We start from the raw sequence: 22405 nt of genomic DNA on the forward strand, positions 1-22405 counted from the left end.
AGGTAGTCTAGAGGTACTTAGCGATTACGGTCACTGGCCACGCCCCCAAGGGCGGAGCACTACACGTAACTTAAGGGATCTTTGCCAAAGTCCGTGGGGATTCGCTGCGATTCTTGCGCTAGGCCAAAGGACCATGTTGCCACGCCCCTAGTTGCGCGCGCACTGACGCAAGCCCGTCGGCGCCATTTTAGCCGGTCACGCTGCACTGGTGGGCCCGGCGGCCATTTTGTTTTGGACACCAAGCGGGAGTTGGCGGCGCCGGCTGTGAGGGCCTAGACGAAAGGCAGGGAAGGGCAGGCTTGACGAGCGGGAGGACCGGTCAGCTAGATACTCAACCCACAACGAGGAAGCCTCGCATCCTACCGTTTAAGCATCTAAGCCAACCGCCCAGCTAGTTAACCCGAGCGGCCCGCCGTCAGCTCAGGTCCGGCCGGCCTCCGGGCCGCCCGCCGCAGCCGTGGTGGCAACCCCGGGAGGAGCGCTGGCGTCCATCTCCTTCGGTGAGTTTCTGTGGAGAGGGCAGAGGTGGAGCGCCGAGGGGCGCGGGGCCCGGCGGCGTGGGTGGCAGGTGTGGACCGGGCTGAGGTGCGCAGAGGCCGGGGAGGGGGCGGAGCCTGGAGGCGGAGGCTAAGCCGGAACCGGGGCCAGCGAGCTGGGCCGCTAGCCGTGCGGGTGCTGCCTGTGGTTGGTGTGTGTGGTGCTGGTGCTGGTCGTAGTGGTTTGGCCTCAAATCCAGTGTCTTGCTTACCTAGATAAGCGTCCTCCATCGGAGCCAAAGCCTCGCCCCAGAATAGCGTTTGCTGGGGATAACCACGGAAATAGTCGCCTGATCAAAGTCGGAGTCCTGAGAGGCTTCGAGGTGGAGGTCAAATGTGGAGTACAGGAATTAGCGGCGGCTCTGGGTGTTCGATTTTGGTTCTGGTTCTTTTTTTTTTTTTTTTCGGCACCGAAGTTGAACCCAAAATCGTGCTTTGGCTAGACTAGCTCCCCGAGTTAACATCCCCAGCTTTAAAATAATAATAATAATAATAATAATAATCTTAGTTTGAAACAGGGTCTATCAAATCACCCCGGCTCGCCTTGAGCTTGTGACCCCCTTGCCTCAGCCCCTCCCCAGTATGTGCCACTACAGTTAAAATATTGTGGCGTGCTCTTAACAGAGCTCTCAGGTTGAATACCCATTTAGAAAAACCTCTTCTGTCTTTCCCCTGCCATGTCTAACTAGAGCTCCACCTGCATTTGGAGTTGAGAATCGATTTTGAAACTAGGCTTTTCTTTTTATTTTGGGTGTATGAGAGTCCAGGCCTCACAGTGTGACAATGTAACCCCTTACAGCCTCAGACTGGTGCACCACTCCCCTGTTGCTGCTGGGAATTGAACTTCCCAGGGCTTCATCAGTGCTAAACAAGCACTCTACTGAGGAGCTATATTCCCAGCTCCTCCATTTCTCTAGATCCATGACCCTCAGCTTTCTATAGACATGAAAGATGTACCTGGGTAGTACCCCCAATCCCAGTTGCTGTACCCCATCCTCATGGCTAGATTGTACTTTAATTGGTCTGGATCCAGGCATCAAGAATTTAGTTTGGTTTGGGAGGGACTTTTTCTTTTCTTTTTTTTTTTCAAACATTCCTCAGCTAAGTCACATACAGTCCAGGCTGAGAAGAACTATTGAAAGCCAAACTCCTAGGCTTTGGCTACATCTCATTCTGCCATTTGGAGACTTTGGCAGATGTTCTCCATCCTGGAGCTTTGAAATTTTTATAATAATTGTATAAACGTAAGCCCCCACCCCACAGGGTTTCTCTTAGGTAGCCGTGGCTGCCCTGGAATTTGCTATGTAGACCTGACTAGCCTCGAACTCAAAGGGAGCCACCTACCTCTGCTTCAGGAATGCTGTTACTAAAAGTGCACCACCACCACCTGGCAAACTTAAGTTCTCCTGATACCATCTTCAGCAGTTAGAAATACAGGCCTTTAATAGGTTTATGCCTTGCTTGTGAAAATGCAAACTTCATTATTTTGATTGACTCATGCATATTGTCCTTTGTAGATTCTCGGGATTTGAAGATGGCTGCACAGTCAGCGCCGAAAGTTGTGCTAAAAAGCACCACCAAGATGTCTCTAAATGAGCGGTGAGGCTGCCAACAGCAACTTCAGCTCCTTCCTAAGAAAACATTACGTAAATTGGCCCTGGGGTCCAATACAAAAAAAGCCAGTTGTAAGCTAAATGACAGAAGGCTACAGACCTCTGTTCTTAATTGCATCTAATGTGGTACAAAACAAATTGGGCAGTTGTTTCAAAACCCCTTATCAGTAGATTTTTATATTAAGCTATCTGAAATACTTACCTGGTGGGATATATTTTTTAAAAGACTCCTCACACCCTCCCTTCAATTTTTTTTTCTAACATTGATACAGGGGTGGTGCAGCATGATGGTATGGTATATCCTGGCTGCCAGAGGCTTGCTGCCTAGTCCAAGGCCAGCAGTGTTGTGCCTGGCCTGTAAGAGGCAGGTAGCAAGCCGAGACTATGTCCAAAGGCCCCTGAATGGCGTTCTTGGGCCTTGTAAGAGGCACTTGCTTTGCTTCATTTCACTTTCTTCCCATTCTGCTTTTTAGTTTGTTTTGTTTTGAAATCTTTCATCAGCTGTGTGTTTACTTCCATTAAACTTAACCATAACAGGAATGATAGAATAATGTCCTCTTAGGCTCGTAAGCGACTTAACTAATTTAACTTTCTCAGAAGTCCTGAGTCAGAAAGAGTGGTTATTTGTATTTAAAGGCAGTTTTTGTTTCTGAGAATTTCATTTATTTGGTGTCTTTCACCATTTTATTATGTTGTTGCTAGAACTCCCAAGGCATTTAATTTAGTGCCTGTGTTTGCTTCAAAAGCACATGTGCTTCTCTGTTCATCTTTTAAGATGTGATACATTAATTTCCTGTATTCATGTGTTACTGAGTAACATGTTAGAATGTAATAAACTCCCATAACTCATGAGTCTGTTATTTCAGTGGACTTTGAAGGCGCTCTGATCCTTCCTCCTGTCTGTCCTTTGAATGAACTTTCACTCTCCAAAGGTGTAGGCATTTCTGTTTGTCTTTGTAACTGCATCTCTGTTTCTTGTCATCATATTTGCTTACTGCGTGTATTTCATACTTTCCACTTCTCTTAAGAGCTGTTACCTGAGCCCTTGTTATCGCTTCTAATTGTGCTGCCCTTGGCTGCATTTCTGAGTTTCTGGTTCTTGCAAGTTTGTGGAAACAGAGGAGTCTTTAACCCACATCAGCCTTGATCCAAATGTGCCACTTTAAAGTTCGTGGGATCTGGAGCTCCTGGTCTAGCAAGCCATGAGAATGCCAATAAGTGTTTTATAATAAAGCTTTATTTAAACACCCGTTTTGTTCGACCTTGAAGCTTTACTAATATGCTGAAGAACAAACAGCCGATGCCAGTGAATATTCGGGCTTCGATGCAGCAGCAGCAGCAGCTAGCCAGTGCCAGAAACAGAAGACTGGCCCAGCAGATGGAGAATAGACCCTCTGTCCAGGCAGCATTAAAACTTAAGCAGGTGAGAGAATGAGTCCTGCCATCTGCGTCAGGCAGCCCACCAAGGCTGTCAGGGTATAATGGATGAGTACAAGATGGCTCAGGGCAAAAGCTGAAACTGATGTTCAAAGAATTTCAGTTTGGACAGGTACCAACTAAATAACTTAATAACTTTCTCTTTTAGGGAGTTTGACACCTCTGTAGCCTGCGTTATCAATGAAGATTAATTGATTAGTATTTTCTGGCTCTTGCTCTTAAGAATAATTTCATTTATTTATTCATTCATTTATTTTCATCTTTTTATCTCTTTTGTTTGGTCTAACAGTGTTGTTCAATGGTAGAGCACTTGCCTAGCAAGCACAAGGTCCCAGGTTCACTTCTTAACACTTAACCAAAAAACAAGAAAGGAGTTCTGTTGTAGTTAGCTTTGCTGTGTGTACAAATAATTTACAAAATAGTTTAATCTTATTCTTTCTTCTGAATAAGATTCTAATTGGCCTTAGTCTGAGGTTTTCAGTACTATAAAAACAGCAGCTAGGTTCATTAGCATAGTAGAACAAGCATATAGGCTAATCAGGTGTCAGTTCTCTTTCACATTTCCAAAATAAGAAGTAATCCTGATCAGGCCTGAAATAAAACCTGCTCTTTATCATTTGTAGACTTTATATGCAAGTCCGGAAAGTGGCTGTGGAAGGATATGTCCAAGCTGTGGCTGGGTGTCCAGAGGGCGGTGCCATGCAACTGTAAGGATTTTAACTGGTAGCACTGCATGGCTGTGCATAGAGTCAGCACTTATAACACCCACCCCCTACGCCAGACTGTTGGGCTCACTGACCGAAAATAAGCAAGGCTTTCTGCTTTTTTTCCCTTTTAGCCTTGAAGTAGTTAAGGGTTTGGTTTGGTTTGGTTTTTTCCTGACTCAGGAGAACAACAAGCCGTAGGCCCACATTTTCCAAGAATAAATAAGAGTCATAAAGTCTCCAGTTACACTGTGACAGAGGCCCTTTCAGTAGGCTGACTTGTAGACCAGTGATATCCACCAGCTTCTGTTTGGTGGAATGCTCTCAATTTTTTTCAGTAGTCATTTGTCCTATCAGAAGGGCTTCCACGTGTGGCTAGTACAGTTGAGGATCTAAATTTTGTTTTGAATTTTGTTTTTTTTGTTAGGTTTTCCCTTATGTTAAGGCCAAACAAAGGACATACAGTTGTAATCTCAGCAAATAGGGGCATTATGAGCTCAAGGCCAACACAAATTTTGTTTAGTTTTTTGTTATTTTTGTTTAGTGTGGTTTTGAGACTTATGTAACTACAATTGGCCTAGAACTCTATATGCAGACCAAAGTGTCTTCAAACTCAGAAATAAACCTGCTTTTGTCTCCAGGGTACTGGGAGAAAAGGTCGGAGCTACCATACCAGAACCAAAAACTACTTTTTTTTTTAAGTTGCCATATATAATTAGTGGCTACATTGTTGTACAACACAGCTCTAGAGTAAAAACTGAGTCATACTGTCAGTATGTGTAAGTGCCCAGGGTGGGTAGCAACTAAGGATGAAGATGAACTCTACTGTACAGTTCTTCCCTAGAGCAAAGGACTCAGGAAACTGAGTAGAGTCAGTAACTGAGCATGAGAATGCAGTTTGACTTCATAATTGTGTGCTGGGGTCTGGAGGCACAGTTCAGTGGTAAAGTATTTATCTACCATGGGCATGAGTTTCACTCCCAGCACCACAAAAAAATAATTATTGTGCTAATTGTGGGAGTAACAAAACAGGCCTTTAGGGTTGGTTGTACCTACCTGTATTAGATGTCTAATGTTAAGATCCTTTCTCCTCAAATTGGAAGCAGTTTAAAGTTTTGTGCTGGAAAATTGATAATGCCACAACATCCATTTCAGAGCTCTTAATTGAAGGAAAATATATATGCACAGATGTATGTGCCATTAGAATGTGATGGAAGTTGATTGTGTGCAAGAACAGAATTACTGGGGCCTTGATTATATTTGAGACTGTCTTGTCTCCTTCTCTTCTGAAGAAATCTAATTCTCTGAAATGTCATCTTCAGGATCTTTTGGAGAAACTTGAAAATTGTTACCTTTAGTATGTCTTTGTTCTTTGTGTGGTGGCCCTTTGTGGTTAACAGTTTGCTTTCATTTTAACATGAATTTGGCTGGCTTTCTATGAAGATAAAATTGAATTGTATGTTTAAGAAGACCATTGTACTGGCTTAAGGAAACTGTTGGCAAGGGGAGATGTGGAATTTACAGAATTTTTAAAAAGTGTAAGGAAAGGAATGTTGACATTTTTGTGTTTATTTGCGTCTTAAGGTTTAAAAAAAGGACCGTCTGGAGATAGATACTCAAAGGAAAACCTCAACACACTGGCCTCTTTAGCTGAGAAGTCAATCTTGTCCTTTGAGTCTCAAGAATTCAAGTGAACTTGTAATTTAAGTTTACCCAGAATGTGATGCACTTCCTATGGTGTGTGAGTAAGCCTTTGCAAACAGTGTAGTCCATAGGCAGATATGGATAAAGTCACATCATTGTTAACCCGTGGCTCAGAAGCAGCTACTGCTGTATTATTTGAATAGCCAAATTAGTAAGGTTATCTGTGCTGGCTCCACTGTTGTAGACCATATTAAAGCTTCTTAGAGCCTTTATTCTGGGTCAGGATTCTGCTTTTATCCTGTTCTGAGGAAAAGTCTTTGATTTGGGATCCTTAAGTTACCCACAACAGGTTTATACCTTCCACCCTGAGTGTCTGACTTGCCTCTTTTTGTCCTGTACTTTAAATTGCCAAATCCCATGGAATTGCTCTGTTGATCTCAATCCTCTTAACACCTTTTCTTTCAGAAGAGCTTAAAGCAGCGCCTGGGTAAGAGTAATATCCAGGCACGGTTAGGCCGACCCATAGGTGCCCTGGCCAGGGGAGCAATTGGAGGAAGAGGCTTACCCATAATCCAGAGAGGCTTGCCCCGAGGAGGACTACGTGGGGGACGTGCTACCAGAACCCTGCTTAGGGGTGGGATGTCACTCCGAGGTCAGTGTGTCTGTGTAGCTGATAATGGTTGGGCTCTATCCCCCTCCCCTTTTTCTTGGACTGCTTACCAACACATTTGTTTAGCATTTTTAATCCTGAATTTGTATTAATATAATTAATAACTTCGAAATCATATTTTTAGTACTGCTGCATGTGTTTTACCAATATCATTTCTTTTCTAATGATGTGCAATGGTGAGAGGCTATGACCTGCATAACAACAGGTAATTCATGTCATCTCCATTCCATTTTAAAACACCTGCTGCTGCTTGAATGAAAGCATATTCAAGTTCTAGAAATACGTCTAAGAAATGTATGGTTAGCATGTGCGAGGCCCTGGGTTGAATATCCTCAATACCAAGAGAGAAAATATGAGTCTTTTGGCCTGTGTCATGACTAACTGTCTTGTCTTCTTGAAGTGAAAAACTATTAATCTGACAGGGGAAAGAGAGGGGACAGTTTGATCCATAGTGTCTACGTATCTGTATCATACCCTTGGGAGGGACACTGTTCCCTTTATAAAATTCTTGCCCCCTTAAAAAATGTATTGAAAGCAAGAATCATAGCATTTATTTTCAAATCTACCATAATGCTAGGCATCTGATTGTTAATTTACTAAACATATGAACTTACTTAAGTCCCAGCTTTTTCCAAAGATAGCTTGTCAGAATTACTAAATTGAATAAAGAGCTGTTTAACCTGTTCACACACGCACTGTGCAGTTTGTCCCACCTAGACTAAAAATTAACTAATTATTCTTATTTAACCCTCACCGCCTTCCTTTGGTTACAATCTACATTGTTTCTCTTGGATTTACCTGCATATACATTGTATGCCTCCTCTCCAAGGTCAAAACCTGCTCCGAGGTGGACGAGCCGTAGCTCCCCGAATGGGCTTAAGAAGAGGTGGTGTTCGAGGTCGTGGAGGTCCTGGGAGAGGGGGCCTAGGGCGTGGAGCTATGGGTCGTGGCGGAATCGGTGGTAGAGGTTAGTCAGCTACCAACTTCAGAGACTAGCTCCCCTTACTTTCCTCCCTTCAAAACTCAGAGCCAACTCTGCACAGCTTCAAGTCATAGGCAGGCTTGTTTGTTTGTCTTGTTTGTTTTTTGAAACTGGCTTATTTTCTAAATTCACGCAGTGGTAAGGAAAGCTCTGTTAGGATTAACAGGTACATTTTCTAGAGCCACATTTCAGGCATTCTTCTACAGACTCTTAGAAATTTAAGTTGTTGTATTAAAATGATGCAGTGATTAGTTTGGAATTGTCCCCTTTTTCTGTATCTGCCTGTTGCCACCACCATCACCACCATTACACACCCATCCCATAGCCCAAAGCCAGTTTAACTAATAAGAGAAGTGGAATGGAAAGAAGTACAGTATACAGCTCTTACCTAGCATTTGTGAGATCCTGGGTTCAGTCCCACACCAAAGAAACAAAAATAAGAGGGAGATAAAGGAAAATGAGGCAAAGATAAAGGAGAATGGTCAGAAGCAGAGGATGTAGCTCAGTGGTACAGCACATGCTTAGCATGCATGAGACTAGATTCAGTCCAGCAGCACTATTAGGTGGTGGGATGAGACCTGGCACCTGTTGTTGGCTTTAAAATCACGTAAATTTAACATAGCATTTGTGTTTGAGGAACCAAAGACAGTTTTCCTGATCAAGGTTGAAAGTAAGATGTGTTACAACCAGTTAGTCAGCTAGCTGTTAGTAATCTTACTTTTGATGCCTTGATTCTTGTCCTGTGACCTCATGGACCAGATTAGAAAAGAGTTTAATGATGGTGGTGTTAGTACCTAATTTCATGGGAGCTTTCTGGCTTATAACTGAGTAAGAAACTCCCAATACATGTTGATAGCATGAAGCATCATATCTAGTAAGCACTGTGGATATTTGTTTTGGTTCTTTCTAAAATGTGGAGCAGGTATTCATAATCCACAGTCTTGAAGGTGCTGAAGAATAACTTAGGAAATGATATTTGATAACAAAAGTTTATTTTCCCTGCTATTATGTCACTTGACTTATTGAATGAAGTACAAGGTTGAGTTTCAGGATAAGGCTTCCAGATTGTATTGACATCGTTTCTGAGAGAGACTTCACAGGTTAGAAAAAAACTAAATAAAGTTAATTTTGAGAAAGTTAAGTATTTGATTAGTGAATTGAAATTACTTCTCAGATAATAGTTGTCTTAAGGTAACCAGTCAGAGAAGTAGCTAAGTTTTTTCAATCTTTGGATACATGGGATCACTTCATTAAACTTAATAAACTTATAAAGCAAATGTGATAACAATCCAGAAAGGTCTCAGTTAAAGCTTAATATGAATACCCTTGAATTTTTTTTGGAGGGGGTGCCCTTTTACTGCCTCCTAACTATATGTAATATGTTTTAAATTATGAATTTACAGTAAGTCCCAAACTTTAGATAATTCTTTGGTCTTGGGGGAGGTTAATGTTGTTTAATATTTTTCAGCTAATATTATACACTTGTAATCCCAGCAACTGGGAGGGTCTTGTTTTGTTTTTGAGACTGGGTCTCCTGTAGCCCTGACTGGCCTTGAACTTCTGATCCTTCTGTTTTTGCCTCCCAGATACTAGGATTACAGGTATGCATTTGTGGGGCTAAGGATTGAACCCAGAGCTTCGTGCATACTAGACAAGCACCCTACCAACTGAGCTATACTCCAGCCCAGGAGTGCAAGTCTAAGGCTAGCTGGTCTGCATGGTATGACCCTGTCTCAAAGTGGGAGGGGGCAGGATTTTTTTTCTTATAGTAGCATTTAGAGATGAATACTTAAAGAGGACTCACTGTGTGTGCTTTTCATGTGCTGCTTTCTACCCAGTGTGTTTCTTGTTTTTTCAGATCTCTCCTCTTTGCCCTGTCTTTGAGCTTGTCTCAGCTAGGCCCCACAACTATAAAGGGGCATTTTTTTCTAGGACCCATCAAACTAATGTGTAACTGTCTTTTTCTTCTCTCTCTTTCTCTCGTTTGGCCAGGTCGGGGTATGATAGGTCGGGGAAGAGGGGGCTTTGGAGGTAGAGGCCGAGGTCGTGGCCGGGGGAGAGGTGCCCTCACTCGCCCTGTATTGACCAAGGAGCAGCTGGACAACCAATTGGATGCATACATGTCGAAAACTAAAGGACACCTGGATGCTGAATTGGATGCCTACATGGCACAGACAGATCCTGAAACCAATGATTGAAGCCTGCCTGCCTGCCCGCCTGCCTGTTAGACTCTTGTTAAAGTCACCACATCTATAAAACAACCTTGAGAAAACGTGAGAAGAAATCTGATTGATGCTGGAAGGACCTGTCACAATAGGCTGTGGACTTACCTGCCACCAGTTGGTGCATTTAGTCTGTTCCGTCTACTTTTTGATACTGTGTTATATGAAACCCTATTTTCCTTTAAATTTGGTTGAGTTTATTTTGTTGTTTATCCAGTCACCCAGACATCTGTTTGAACAGGAATGCATTGGCCTTGTGAGTAGAACAGTTTTCTAGCCTCTGCCTGTCATATACTCTTGACATTTTTAAATATTTCCTCTGTTGATTTTTATGATCCTAGAAGGAGCCAGAGTTTTCACTATTGGGTGGTCTTTGGGATAGAGTTCTACATCTTTCTTTAAAAGCTTCTTGTTAATAGCTGGAGCTAAAGGTGTGTTTGCTATGTTGATAGTGAAGGTAGTAAATTGGAAATGTTGGTGTTGCTACTGGGCCACAGAATGGGTAACACATGGTACCAACTTTGATTTGGTCAAAGTTGATGTTGCCTACATTGAAACCACATAGATGGTAGCTGACAAGCTAAGTTGGAATTTCCACCCTAAGAAAAGATTTATAAGTTCTTTCGGCTTTCTGTCATGCCCAAGAGGCTTCTGCCCCTCTCATAAAGAAGAAGCAGCTGTTGGTGTAGCACATGTGGCAGAAGAGACAAGAGTGGGAAACTGGTAACAAACTGACTGCTGAGAAGGGCTCATGTGCTGCTCGTGCTGAAGTGCAGTTACCTGCATTCATCTTCTTGGTCTAATCCACTTAACTGGCTTTATTTGACCCTCTTGAAGGTTTAAGTTCAACCATATTTTGTCAGCTGTTCAGTTTCAGTGGAATCTTGTATTTCTGATTCATTATAACGAATTGTTCTCTCAAAATTTAACCCAGGCTTTCTGTTTATTTGGGGGGGGGTCTTAAATGCTATATAACCATTTTTGTGGTGTGTTAATATGTCCCTTGTATAGTTGAAAATTCCTGAGGTGGAGCCAGGTAAGAGGGTGGTACAAACCATCTGCCACTTGGGAAGCAGAGACAGGTGGGTTCCAAGCCAGCTTGATCTCAGAATTAGTTACAGTTTAGCCAGGGCTACACCAGCCCTGTCTCAAGATATTAGGGTAGAGGAAATGTTGCTTTGTGGTAGAAAAAAACTTGTGTTCTCCTTTAAGCCCTTAGGAAGAATTACCTGCCTAGAAAGTACTAGTAGACTGGACCATGGTTGTTTAGGAGAAAAGATCACAGGCCTCTTACTGTGCTGTGCATTAAGAGCCAGGAAGAAAATACTGAACAAGATCACCTGACTTTGAATCCTTACTTGATTGAAGTGGGGAATCTCTGGGACTCAAGGAAGATGGACTCTGGAGTATAGGAAGCTGGTGCTTAAGGGTAGATCTCAGCAAAAGAAAGTGATGACTCTAGTCTAGACCCTCTTTCTACTTCTACTTCTACAAGTCATTCGTACTTTGTAAAAAAGTTCAATTCCCCTACCAGCCATAAGCCTGTGAGCTTCAGATCCACCTACTCTGTATAGTTCTCAGGGTTTCCACCTTTGCTGTCCTCATTTCCTGGTAATGCCTCAGGTGGACCAGAGAGCAAACCTGACTCCTGATCAGCCTTTGAAACCTACTTGGTTGCCGTCTTTTGAGGACTTGCCTTCCAGAACCAGCCTGGGTCTTATGGTGTCACAGAAGTGCCTTCGGAGAACAGAAAAGATTTGACCAGCTAGAGCTGAAGCTCAGGAAAGTTTAAAGATAGGTGAGAAGAGTCAGGACAAGGGCAAAAATTGTTGGTAATCCCAGCACTGTGGAGATTGCATACAAATCTGAGGCTAGCCTGGGTTACATGTCAAATTACAAGCAAAGGCAGTAAATATGTGGGTACCATATAGACAGAGAAATTATGTTTAGTGGAGTTTGTATGTGTGTGAGAGGAGAGAGATTTATGTGTAGAAGTGTTTCATCTGCATATGTTTGTCACCATGTATGCCTCTGCCCTCTGGTCAGAGAAAGCTACTAAATCTCCCAAAAGTGGAGTTGCAGATGGGTGTTAGCCACACTTAACTGCTAAAGCAGCTCCCCTCCCCCACTCACTTTTTATTTTATTTTATTTTTTTTTTGAGAAGCACATGGATGATTTTCACAGTCCTGGTGGGAGATAGGACTACAGAGACAAAGCCCTAGCTACCCAGTCACTATGGTAAGAGCCCCAAGACACCTTCTACCCTATGTGTCTTGGGGCTTTTAGTACTAATGCTGTTTTCCCAGCAACCACGCAGCATTCAGAGTGGCTCTTGAAGTTTAAGGTAGGCCTAAGGAGGCAAGGTTCCTAAATGCCTGGAACCTGGAGAGGACCTAATCTGGCCTCTGTACCTCCTCTCGCCTTCCCCAGCTTCAGCCTCAAGTTGTGCTCCAGCCTCATTTTCATTTCCCGAAATAACCTCACGTGTAGGTATCATCTTCATGAGACTACTACTCTCTGAACTACTGTGTTAACTAGGAGTCCACATCCAGATGTATAACATTCTGCCTCCTGTTTTGTATTTTAAGACTGATAAAGCTAAGCTGACCACAAACTTGAGTCCTGCCTTGCCCTCCTGAATGTTGGGATTTCAGGCTTGTGCTACCATGCCCATCTTGTTTCTACAATTCTTTTGCTTGGTATGCTAATGGAGTGTGAGCCTGTTGCCACCTGGCTGCTCTCTGCTCACTAAAGATGGCAGAGCTGGAGGTTCCCAGTCTTGAGTGGGCTCCAGTCTCCTTTCACACCGTGACTAGTGAGCCAAGCAAGCATGCTGGTGATCCTGGCTGGCCACATAGCTCAGGGCAAGATAAGGACTGAGAGGCGGTGTAAAGCAGGCCAAAGGCAGCTATCGCCCAGCAGGCCCCAGAACATAATAGGTTTGTTGCCTTTTTTGTTTTGTTTAAGATTTATTTATTTTGGAGAATGGAGAGATGGCTCAGCAGCACTGACTGCTGCTCTTCCAATGGTCCTGAGTTCAATTCACAGCAACCACAAGGTGACTCACAACCATCTGTAATGGGATCCAGTACTCTCTTCTGCTGTGTCTGAAGACAGCTACAGTGTACTCCTATACAGAATTATTTATTATATGTGTAGGAGTATACTGTAGATGTCTTTTTAAGGGATTTATTTCATTTAAGTTTGCCACATTTTTAACCATGATTATCTGCTCAAGACAAATATCCATGAAGGAGATTCAAAAAAAGCTTTCTGAAGTGTGATGAGAAAGAGTTCTCTCAAAATGCTGTGCAGTCTCCTGATTGACCAGCACATCTCTAAAGCAGTGGTTCTCAACTTTCCTAATGCTGTGACCCTGTACTACAATTAGTGTTGTGGTCAAACCCCAGCCCCAGCCATAAAATTGTCTTGTTGCTACTTCATAACTAATGTTGCTATTGTTAGGAACTCTGCTCATCCTTTTGTGATAAGCAGGAATCCTGGAACCACCTGAGATTTCACCCAAACAGATGGCTGCTCCTTGTCTATAAGCAACTAGAGCTACAAGCTACATCACTAGCTGTGCTTAACCTTTTCCAACACTTACCCTACAACTCCTTTCCCTCTACAGAAATGTGGGATACTTTAAAGTACCTCCCAGAAGATCCCCATCCTTGTCCTTTTGACTTGACAAGAGAACAGAGGTGTCTGATGCCAATGCCCTAGCTTGGGTTATGCTAGATACCATTCTTGTGCACCTTCCACAAGTGTGCATTGTCTCACCCAGGAGGAGTACAGGGTGCAGATGGCTTCCAGGCAGAGGCACTTGGTGTTACCTGAACCAACATAAGTGTTCTGCAAAGCTTCCTTACGCATCTACCTTAAGGCAGCCAAGACAGAAGGCAAGTCAACCTAACTACTGTTTGGGGGAGGTGAAGTCCAAGAGGGAGCCAAAAGTAAGGCAGGGCTAGAGCCTCCAGGAGATACACAAAAGCTTGGAAGCACTGGAATCCAACAGCACCAATCTAACTGGTTAGAAATCTAGGCTGAAGGGAGGGTTGACCATTAAGGACAGCTGGGTCAGCAGGGTAGACTGCACCAACCTGCTTTCAAGGGTTTGTGTGTGCCAGTTGACCTATTACAAAAGCAGCAAAGACCACAACTTATTCACTGTCATGGTGGGCAACATCTCCAGGCCTAACTGAAGCAGTCACCCCTGCTATGGAGAGGCAGTATATTGAATTTGGGAAGCAAAAGGAAAGATTTTCCGTGTAGGGACATTGGAAGGAGTAGGGAAATGTCCAGGCTGAAGGCTTCCTTGCTTGGATAGGTCTTGATAACAGGGGATTGATTCTTAAGTTAAAGTCAGGAAGGAAAGGAAATGTGACATTGAAGAACCGAGGTCCAAATTGGAGGCTATGAAATCAAAGTCACCCTGGCTCCTGCCCCTCTTAACATTTAAGACTGTCAAAAAGTGCTGGCATTGTGACAGTCAATGAGCAGTACCTATGAGCACTCTACTTAAGCTTTGTGAATGCTTAGCAGCTACACTGGTACGATCAGATCATCACTGAATAATACATCAGATATCCAATCTGAATATAGATGTTACTGTACTAGTATTGAACACCTTGCTCCAGCTCACTGTCTACAAGCACCATGAAGTATTCAGAAGTGAAAAGGCTGGTAAACCACATATGCCCCATGTTGGACCCTCATGGGGAAAAGAAAAATCAAAGAGAGCCCCACGGAAGAGAGAATTCACAGAGGACCACAGGTGGTTGTCAGGATATGATCCAGCATTTCCTTGTACAACTCCCTACTAACTGTGCCCTCTTCCTTCCCCTGTCTTGACTTTAGACTCTCTACCCTTTTTGGGTTGGTTTTGTTTGTTTGTTTGTTTGTTTTGTGGTGGTGGTATTGGTGTTGTTTCTGTACCCTTGCTGTCCTGGGACTCCCTCTGTAGACCAGGTTAGCCTTGATCTAATCACGGAGATCCACCTGCCTCTGCCAGGGATTAAAGGTGTGAGCCACCATGCCCTGCCCCTTTTCATATTTTTTAAACATTTTGATAACAGTTCTCTCTAAGAAAACTAAATAGTCCAGATGTTACCTGCAGGCCTCAAGTGCACCACTATGAGGTCAAGGCCCACTAGGTCTACAAAGAAAGTTCCAGGACAGCCAGGGGCGCACAATGAAACCTTGTCTAAAAATGGAGCTGGGGCTCTTGAAATGTTTCCTTTGCCATCTGACAGAAAAGGCTGGAGAAACTTTCAGGAGACAGTGCTGCTTTCTGGCTCTGGTGGCTTCTCCATGTTTAAGGTTCTGGGATGCAGGACTGGCAGTGTCATCCAGTGTCCAAGCTGTTTTATAGCAGCATACTGAGTGGGCCACCTGCCATAAACTGCTTTAGCGAGAACTCTAGCACAGTCCACAAACAGGATCGCAGCGATTTCTCTGCTATTCAGTGAGCTTGATCAATGCCCTTTTCAACAATATCTGGACCTCAGACTGGTGATCCAATAGGACTTTGAATCTCCAGTGGCTGTGGCTGCTCTGAATATCTGCTTTCCCTCTGTGTGCTTCATCTCTCTTGAGCTCCAGGCCAGCCCAGGCTTCACAGACCCTGCCTCAAAAACAGGATATAATATATGTGCATAAGACAGTTTACCTCTTTGTATCTAGGTGTACAGTTCAGTAGCAGCAAATGCATGATCATGTACCTTCCCAAGCCGGGACTCTTACCCACTATGCAACTGTATTCTCCACTCCTCCCAATCCAGTCCTGCTTTTGATGTTTGCCAGTGCTGAGAATCAGGTAACCTGGAGCCTCAGGCATGCTGTGCAAGTGTCCTCACACAGAGCCACAACTTCAACCCTGTCCTGCATTTTTATCTCCATGAATTTGGCCATTCATAAAAATGAAACCATGTATTTGTTCTTTGGAGCTGGGTTATTTTGTGTAGCAAAAACATCCTTCCATCCCATAATCAGCCTCCAAACGCTGACACCATTGCATAAGCCAGCAAGACTTTGCTTAAAGGAACCTTATATAGCTGTCTCTTGTGAGGCTATGCCAGTGCCTGGCAAACACAGAAGTGGATGCTCACAGTCAGCTATTGGATGGATCACAGGGCCCCCAGTTGAGGAGCTAGAGAAAGCACCCAAGGAGCTAAAAGGGTCTGCAACCCTATAGGTGGAACAGCAATATGAACTAACCAGTACCCCGCAGCTCGTGTCTCTAGCTGCATATGTATCAGAAGATGGCCTAGTTGGCCATCATTGGGAAGAGAGGCCCCTTGGTCTTGCAAATTTCATATGCCTCAGTACAGGGGAATGCCAGGGCCAAGAAGTGGGAGTGGGTGGATTGGGTGGGGAGGAGGTATGGGGGACTTTTGGGATAGCATTTGAAATGTAAATGAAGAAAATACCTAATTTTAAAAAACAAAACAAAAAACAAAATCCTTAAGGGCCATCCCTGTCCTAGTCTATATCTGGATTTCACTCTTAAATCCATTTATCTTTAAAGCATATACAATTTTGTGCATATTTGATGCCATTAAGAATATTCCTGAGTGAGAAAAAGCTGAAGAGATGGTTCAGTGATTAAGAGTACTTACTGGAGGGAAGGAGAAAGCCGGCCTGAGTGGGGCCACAGGCCTCTTCCTGTCTGACCAGCACCGGAGTGGTTGGGGCACGGGGTCGGCTGACAACCGCCAGCTACCCACGACACCCGCCACAGGATCTTGAGACTTCTGGTGAGTGGAACACAGCTTCTGCTCCAGTCCAATCGCGCGGGACCTGAGACTGCTTTGGTTGGGGAGGCAGAAAACCGGCCTGAGTAGGGCCACAAGCCTCTTCCGGTCTGACCAGCACCGGGGTAGCTAGGGCGCAGGGTCGGCTGACACTCGCCAGCTACCCACGACACCCGCCACAGGATCTTAAGACTTCTGGTGAGTGGAATACAGCGTCTGCTCCAATCTTTAAACAGTGACAACGATAACAACTAGCCCCAGAGATTACCAGATGGCAAAAGGTAAACGTAATAATCTTACTAACAGAAACCAAGACCACTCACCATCATCAGAACCCAGCACTCCCACTTCGCCCAGTCCAGGGCACCCCAACACACTGGAGAAGCTAGACCCGGATCTAAAAGCATATCTCATGATGATGGTAGAGACATCAAGAAGGACTTTAATAACACACTTAAAGAAATACAGGAGAACACTGCTAAACAGGTAGAAGACATTAAAGAGGAAGCACAAAAATCCCTTAAAGAATTTCAGGAGAACACTGCTAAACAGGTAGAAGACATTAAAGAGGAAGCACAAAAATCCCTTAAAGAATTGCAGGAAAACCAGACCAAACAGGTGATGGAATTGAATAAAACCATCCAAGACCTAAAAAGGGAAGTAGAGACAATGAACAAAACCCAAATTGAGGCAACGCTGGAGATAGAAACCCTAGGAAAGAAATCTGGAACCATAGATGCAAGCATCAGCAACAGAATACAAGAGATGGAAGAGAGAATCTCAGGTGCAGAAGACTCCATAGAGAATCATACATCGGCACGACAATCAAAGAAAATACAAAATCCAAAAAGATCCTAACTCAAAACATCCAGGAAATCCAGGACAAAATGAGAAGACCAAACCTACAGATAATAGGAGTAGATGAGAATGAAGATTTTCAACTCAAAGGACCAGCAAATATCTTCAACAAAATTATAGAAGAAAACTTCCCAAACCTAAAGAAAAAGATGCCCATGAACATACAAGAAGCTTACAGAACTCCAAATAGACTGGACCAGAAAAGAAATTCCTTCCGACACATAATAATCAGAACAACAAATGCACTAAATAAAGATAGAATACTAAAAGCAGTAAGGGAAAAAGGTCAAGTAACATATAAAGGCAGGCCTATCAGAATTACACCGGATTTTTCACCAGAGACTATGAAAGCCAGAAGGGCCTGGACAGATGTTATACAGAAACTAAGAGAACACAATTTCCAGCCCAGGCTACTATACCCAGCCAAACTCTCAATTACCATAGATGGAGAAACCAAAGTATTCCACGACAAAACCAAATTCACACATTATCTTTCCACGAATCCAGCCCTTCAAAGGATAATAACAGAAAAAAACCAATACAAGGACGGAAACCACGTCCTAGAAAAAGCAAGAAGGTAATCCCTCAACAAACCTAAAAGAAGACAGCCACAAGAACAGAACACCAACTCTAACAACAAAAATAAAAGGAAGCAACAATTACTTCTCCCTAATATCTCTTAATATCAATGGACTCAACTCCCCAATAAAAAGACATAGACTAACAGACTGGCTACAGAAACAGGACCCAACATTTTGCTGCTTACAGGAAACTCATCTCAGAGAAAAAGATAGACACTACCTCAGAATGAAAGGCTGGAAAACAATTTTCCAAGCAAATGGTAGGAAGAAACAAGCTGGAGTAGCCATTATAATATCTGATAAGATTGACTTCCAACCCAAAGTCATCAAAAAAGACAAGGAAGGGCACTTCATTCTCATCAAAGGTAAAATCCTCCAAGAGCAACTATCAATTCTGAATATCTATGCTCCAAATACAAGGGCAGCCACATTCATTAAAGATACTTTAGTAAAGCTCAAAGCACACATTGCACCTCACACAATAATAGTGGGAGACTTCAACACACCACTTTCACCAATGGACAGATCATGGAAGCAAAAACTAAACAGGGACACAGTGAAACTAACAGAGGTTATGAAACAAATGGGTCTAAAAGATATCTACAGAACATTTTATCCTAAAACAAAAGGATATACCTTCTTCTCAGCACCTCACGGTACCTTCTCCAAAATTGACCACATAATTGGTCACAAAACAAGCCTCAACATATACAAAAATATTGAAATTGTCCCATGCATCCTATCAGATCACCATGGAATAAGACTGATCTTCAATAACAAAATAAATAATAGAAAGCCAACACACACGTGGAAACTAAACAACACTCTTCTCAATGATACCTTGGTCAAGGAAGGAATAAAGAAAGAAATTAAGGACTTTCTGGAGTTTAATGAAAATGAAGCCACAACATACCCAAACTTATGGGACACATTGAAAGCATTTCTAAGAGGAAAACTCATAGCTCTGAGTGCCTCCAAAAAGAAACTAGAGAGAGCACACATTAGCAGCTTGACAACACACCTAAAAGCTCTAGAACGAAAGGAAGCAAATTCACCCAAGAGGAGTAGACGGCAAGAAATAATCAAACTCAGGGGTGAAATCAACCAAGTGGAAACAAGAAGAACAATTCAAAGAATCAACCAATCGAGGAGCTGGTTCTTTGAGAAAATCAACAAGATAGATAAACCCTTAGCCAGACTCACTAGAGGGCATAGGGAAAGTATTCTAATTAATTGTAATTAGAATTGAAAGTAATCAGAATTGAAAAGGGAGACATAACAACAGACCCTGAAGAAATCCAAAACACCATCAGATCCTTCTACAACAGGCTATACTCAACAAAACTGGAGAACCTGGATGAAATGGACAAGTTTCTAGACAGATACCAGGTACCAAAGTTAAATCAAGATCAGGTTAATGATCTAAACAGTCCCATATCCCCTAAAGAAATAGAAGCAGTCATTAATAGTCTCCCAACCAAAAAAAGCCCAGGACCAGATGGGTTTAGTGCAGAGTTCTATCAAACCTTCAAAGAAGATCTAATCCCAGTTCTTCACAAACTATTCCACAAAATAGAATCAGAAGGTACTCTACCCAACTCATTCTATGAAGCCACAATTACTCTGATACCTAAACCACATAAAGACCCAACAAAGATAGAGAACTTCAGACCAATTTCCCTTATGAATATTGATGCAAAAATCCTCAATAAAGTTCTCGCTAACCGAATTCAAGAACACATCAAAACAATCATCCATCCTGACCAAGTAGGTTTCATCCCAGGGATGCAAGGATGGTTCAATATACGAAAATCCATCAATGTAATCCATTATATAAACAAACTCAAAGACAAAAACCACATGATCATCTCGTTAGATGCTGAAAAAGCATTTAACAAAATCCAACACCCATTCATGATAAAAGTCTTGGAAAGATCAGGAATTCAAGGCCCATACCTAACCATGATAAAAGCAATATACAGCAAACCAGTAGCCAACATCAAAGTAAATGGTGAGAAGCTGGAAGAAATCCCACTAAAATCAGGGACTAGACAAGGCTGCCCACTCTCTCCCTACCTATTCAACATTGTACTTGAAGTCCTTAGCCAGAGCAATTAGACAACAAAAGGAGATCAAGGGGAGGGGATACAAATCGGAAAAGAAGAAGTCAAAATATCGCTTTTTGCAGATGATATGATAGTATACATAAGTGACCCTAAAAATTCCACCAGAGAACTCCTAAGCCTGATAAATAGCTTCGGTGAAGTAGCTGGATATAAAATTAACTCAAGCAAGTCAATGGCCTCTCTGTACACAAAGGATAAACAGGCAGAGAAGGAAATTAGGGAAACAACACCCTTCTCAATAGTCACAAACAATATAAAATACCTTGGTGTGACTCTAACTAAGGAAGTGAAAGATCTGTATGACAAGAACTTCAAGTCCCTGAAGAAAGAAATTAAAGAAGATCTCAGAAGATGGAAAGACCTCCCATGCTCATGGATTGGCAGGATCAACATTGTAAAAATGGCTATCTTACCAAAAGCAATCTACAGATTCAATGCAATCCCCATCAAAATTCCAACTCAATTCTTCAACGAATTAGAAAGGGCAATCTGCAAATTCATCTGGAACAACAAAAAACCTAGGATAGCAAAAACTCTTCTCAAGGATAAAAGAACCTCTGGTGGAATCACCATGCCTGACCTCAAGCTGTACTACAGAGCAATTGTGATAAAAACTGCATGGTACTGGTATAAGGACAGACAAGTAGACCAATGGAACAGAATTAAAGACCCTGAGATCAACCCACATACCTATGGTCACTTGATCTTTGACAAGGGAGCAAAAACCATCCAGTGGAAAAAAGACAGCATTTTCAACAAATGGTGCTGGCACAACTGGCGGTTATCATGTAGAAGAATGCGAATTGATCCATTCCTATCTCCTTGTACTAAGGTCAAATCTAAGTGGATTAAGGAACTCCACATAAAACCAGAGACACTGAAACTTATAGAGGAGAAAGTAGGGAAAAGCCTCGAAGATATGGGTACAGGGGGAAAATTCCTGAATAGAACAGCAAAGGCTTGTGCTGTAAGATCAAGAATCGATAAATGGGACCTCATAAAGTTGCAAAGCTTCTGCAAGGCAAAAGACACCGTCAATAAGACAAAAAGACCACCAACAGATTGGGAAAGGATCTTTACCTATCCTAAATCAGATAGGGGACTAATATCCAATATATATAAAGAACTCAAGAAGGTGGACTCCAGAAAATCAAATAACCCCGTTAAAAAATGGGGCTCAGAACTGAACAAAGAATTCTCACCTGAGGAATACCGAATGGCAGAGAAGCACCTGAAAAAATGTTCAACATCCTTAATCATCAGGGAAATGCAAATCAAAACAACCCTGAGATTCCACCTCACACCAGTCAGAATGGCTAAGATCAAAAATTCAGGTGACAGCAGATGCTGGCGAGGATGTGGAGAAAGAGGAACACTCCTTCATTGTTGGTGGGATTGCAAGCTGGTACAACCACTCTGGAAATCAGTTTGGCGGTTCCTCAGAAAATTGGTCATAATACTACCAGAGGATCCAGCAATACCTCTCCTGGGCATATATCCAGAAGATGTCCCAACCGGTACGAAGGACACATGCTCCACTATATTCATAGCAGCCTTATTTATAATAGCCAGAAGCTGGAAAGAACCCAGATGCCCCTCAACAGAGGAATGGATACAGAAAATGTGGTACTATGGTACACAATGGAGTACTACTCAGCTATTAAAAGGAATGAATTTATGAAATTCCTAGGCAAATGGATGGATCTGGAGGGCATCATCCTGAGTGAGGTAACATATTCACAAAGGAACTCACACAATCAGTGTACTCACTGATAAGTGGATATTAACCCAAAAACTTAGGATACCCAAGATATAAGATACAATTTGTTAAACGCATGAAACTCAAGAAGAAGGAAGACCAAAGTGTGGACACTGTGCCCCTTCTTGGAATTGGGAACAAAACACCCATGAAAAGAGTTACAGAGATAAAGTTTGGAGCTGTGAAGAAAGGATGGACCATCTAAAGACTGCCATATCCAGGGATCCATCCCATAATCAGCTTCCAAACGCTGACACCATTGCATACACTAGCAAGATTTTGCTGAAAGGACCCAGATATAGCTGTCTCTTGTGAGACAATGCCGGGGCCTAGCAAACACAGAAGTGGATGCTCACAGTCAGCTATTGGATGGATCACAGGGCCCCCAATGGAGGAGCTAGAGAAAGTACCCAAGGAGCTAAAGGGAACTGCAACCCTATAGGTGGAACATTATTATGAACTAACCAGTACCCCAGAGCTCTTGACTCTAGCTGCATTTGTATCAAAAGATGGCCTA

General features: G+C 42.8%; 1 protein-coding gene across 5 annotated transcripts; it reads left to right on the plus strand.

The window, feature by feature from the left end:
• Positions 1-174: 174 nt before the first annotated feature.
• On the plus strand, positions 175-12428 carry Chtop (chromatin target of PRMT1). Of its 5 annotated transcripts, XM_085835698.1 has the most exons (7): positions 175-500; positions 2054-2135; positions 3419-3572; positions 4210-4293; positions 6400-6586; positions 7434-7571; positions 9579-12428. In XM_085835698.1, exons 2-7 carry the CDS (start codon positions 2071-2073, stop codon positions 9782-9784), a joined length of 834 nt encoding a protein of 277 aa, XP_085691824.1. In that variant the 5' UTR covers positions 175-500; positions 2054-2070; the 3' UTR covers positions 9785-12428. The 5 variants fall into 5 exon arrangements, with proteins under 5 accessions (XP_085691824.1, XP_021012866.1, XP_021012867.1 ...); XM_021157207.3 differs by lacking the exon at positions 4210-4293 and having other exon boundaries at positions 177-500; XM_021157208.3 differs by lacking the exon at positions 4210-4293 and having other exon boundaries at positions 177-500; positions 6403-6586.
• The last annotated feature ends 9977 nt before the right edge of the window (positions 12429-22405 follow it).

Source organism: Mus caroli, unplaced genomic scaffold (assembly GCF_978045245.1).
Source record: "Mus caroli unplaced genomic scaffold, Mus_caroli_1 scaffold_3, whole genome shotgun sequence".
Lineage (NCBI taxonomy): Eukaryota > Metazoa > Chordata > Mammalia > Rodentia > Muridae > Mus > Mus caroli.